The sequence below is a fragment of the Emiliania huxleyi genome (assembly GCF_000372725.1).
Source record: "Emiliania huxleyi CCMP1516 unplaced genomic scaffold EMIHUscaffold_50, whole genome shotgun sequence".
In the NCBI taxonomy this organism is placed as follows: Eukaryota; Haptophyta; order Isochrysidales; family Noelaerhabdaceae; genus Emiliania; species Emiliania huxleyi.
Window position 1 is genome coordinate 431875 of NW_005198243.1, and position 2594 is coordinate 434468.

Sequence of the window (2594 nt, forward strand, 5' to 3'; positions counted from 1 at the left end):
CTGAGCAGCTAGCGCGAAGGTGTCTCAAAGTGGTCTCAAGTGTCTCGAACGTGTCTCAAACTCGAATCGTCGATCGAATCTAAATCATGTGCATATCACACACAGGCCGCAAAGACACAGGGAAGACCCCAAAGACGGCGACAGGTGAAGGACCTCAAGGAGCCTACTTTATTCCAAACAGCTCTAAATAGAATGGGTTTAGGTTTATTGTTGGCAAATCAAGACACAGAGCTCCCACAGAATCACAGCGGGAGGAAAGCGGCGAGTCGCAATTCCTGGGGTCCTTGTGGCGGGCCCCCCTGTCCAGAGAGGCATGGATGCCAATCTGGGGTCTCTCGACCGAGTCTATGAGTCCTGGCCAATAGAATGGGTAGTATTTGTATTCAGCGGGGCACGCGCGCGGAACGCGCATGCTCGGGCCGTGTATATAGAATTTGGGCAGCCCCCCCCCCCCCCCTATCTTGTATCCAGAAAGAAAGAAAGAAAACGGGCACGCCAAAGGGAGGGATGGGAGGATATCTTGTATCCAGGGCTTCCGAGGTGAACCTCGAAGAATGTTTCTCTTTATCTTGCGCAAGGCCACCGACCGAGGCGGTCGCTGCCTCCGTCGAGCCCGCGGTCGCCACCGAGGCGCCGGAGCCGCCCGCCGAGCCCCACAACGAGTCGGAAATGGAGGTCGAGCCGGGCTAAGCTCAGAAAGAAATCAGAAAATAAACGATAGGGGAGGAGGACAGGTTGAAACGATGAGCGGCCGCGTTGCTCGTGCGAGGGAGTTTTGTTGTAAGATTCTCTTGCTCGGTGCTTTTCTTTTCTGTCGGCGGACAGCCGGCAGCAAGAGAAACCGCAGTGAGCGGACCGCCACTGCTGTACAAGACTCTAAAAGTCCGTCGGCCTAAAAGACGCCGCGGACAAAGGAATTTCAGCGGACGCCGAAATTCCACACATGACTGTGAACACATCCACAGTCTACTAAGAGCATAGCCGTCTACTTAGAAGCACCAGGTAGGTAGGTAGGTAGGCACCAAAAGGGCAAGGCATACCGGTGTGAACAAGTCTCCACCGACGTTTTCGCTCTCTCTTCTTCGGCCCTGCGGGCTTCGATGCAGGCGCTGCTGCTATCCGTCGCGGCCTTCAGCCCTTCTCCGCTGCCGCTCCGCTCCGCCTCCAGCGGCTGCGGCGGCCGCGCTGCGCTGCGTCGCGCGGCGCCGCGGATGCCGATTGGCGTGCCAAAGGTGGCGTATCGCGTGCCTGGCGCTTCGCGTGCGGACTGGGTGGACATCTACAACCGGCTGAACCGCGAGCGCATCATCTTCCTCGGGCAGGAGATTGACGACGAGATCGTCAACCAGATCGTCGCCGTGATGCTCTTTGGCGACTCGGAGGAGCCGGGCAAGCCAATGTACCTGTACGTCAACTCGCCGGGCGGCTCCGTCATCTCGGGGCTGACGCTGTACGACACGATGCAGCTGATCCAGTCGGAGGTCGTCACCTGCAACATCGGCCTCGCCGCCTCGATGGGCTCCTTCATCCTCGGCGCCGGCGCGCCCGGGAAGCGGCTCGCGCTGCCGCACTCTCGTGTGATGATCCACCAGCCGATGGGCGGCGCGAGAGGGCAGGCGCGGCGCGCCGCCCTGGGACCCGCGCGCGCACGCCACACGCACCGCGCCCGCGCGGGGTGGGCGGGGGGGGAGAGAGAGAGAGGGAGGAAGAGGGAGAGGGCGCTGCTGTACCAGGGGGGCGGTGTTGCTGCACGGCGCGGGTGTGAGGCGGGAGAGGCATAGGCCGGCAGGGGCAGCTCTTGGGGCAGCTCTTGGGGCCGGCCGTCAGAAGAGAGGCGTCACAGGGCCAGCGCCCGTCCTCTCCCTGCCCGGCGGGGGCGAGCCTAGCGCCAGTGCCTCCCACCGCGAGACCTCGGGAGAGGCATGCCGCGCTCTGTGGCGGGAGACATCTCCTCCTGTCCTCCTCGCCTCCTCTCCCGCCGCCTCGCCGGGCCCCCCATCTCCTCCCCTCGCCTCCCTCCCTCACCGCCTCCCTCCCTCACCGCCTCCCTCCCTCACCGCCTCCCTCCCTCACCGCCTCCCTCACCGCCTCCCTCCCTCACCGCCTCCCTCCCTCACCGCCTCCCTCCCTCACCGCCTCCCTCCCTCACCGCCTCCCTCCCTCACCGCCTCCCTCCCTCACCGCCTCCCTCCCTCACCGCCTCCCTCCCTCACCGCCTCCCTCCCTCACCTCCCCCCTCCCTCACCGCCTCCCTCCCTCACCGCCTCCCTCCCTCACCGCCTCCCTCCCTCACCGCCTCCCTCCCTCACCGCCTCCCTCCCTCACCGCCTCCCTCCCTCACCGCCTCCCTCCCTCACCGCCTCCCTCCCTCACCGCCTCCCTCCCTCACCGCCTCCCTGCCTCTGCCCGCCAGGCGGAGGACATCCGCATCGAGGCCGAGCAGATTCTCAAGATTAAGCGGCAGCTCGTCGGGTGCCCCTCCTGCCACCCCCTCCACCCCCTCCACCACCCCTCCACCTCCCGCCCCTCCTGCCACCCCTCCCCCTCCTCCTCCACCCCTCCCACCTCCCGCCCCTCCTGCCACCCCTCCCCCT

The 2594-nt window shown here is 65.1% G+C and overlaps 1 protein-coding gene across 1 annotated transcript in view; it reads left to right on the forward strand.

The window, feature by feature from the left end:
• Window positions 1-1091: 1091 nt before the first annotated feature.
• The window catches only part of EMIHUDRAFT_436915 (putative endopeptidase Clp), a 4359-nt gene continuing 2856 nt past the window's right edge, over window positions 1092-2594 (forward strand). Inside the window, exons 1-2 of the mRNA XM_005766762.1 lie at window positions 1092-1616; window positions 2414-2472. Coding sequence (XP_005766819.1) covers window positions 1101-1616; window positions 2414-2472 — 575 coding nt within the window. The 5' untranslated portion in view covers window positions 1092-1100. The remainder of the gene's footprint in view (window positions 1617-2413; window positions 2473-2594) is intronic.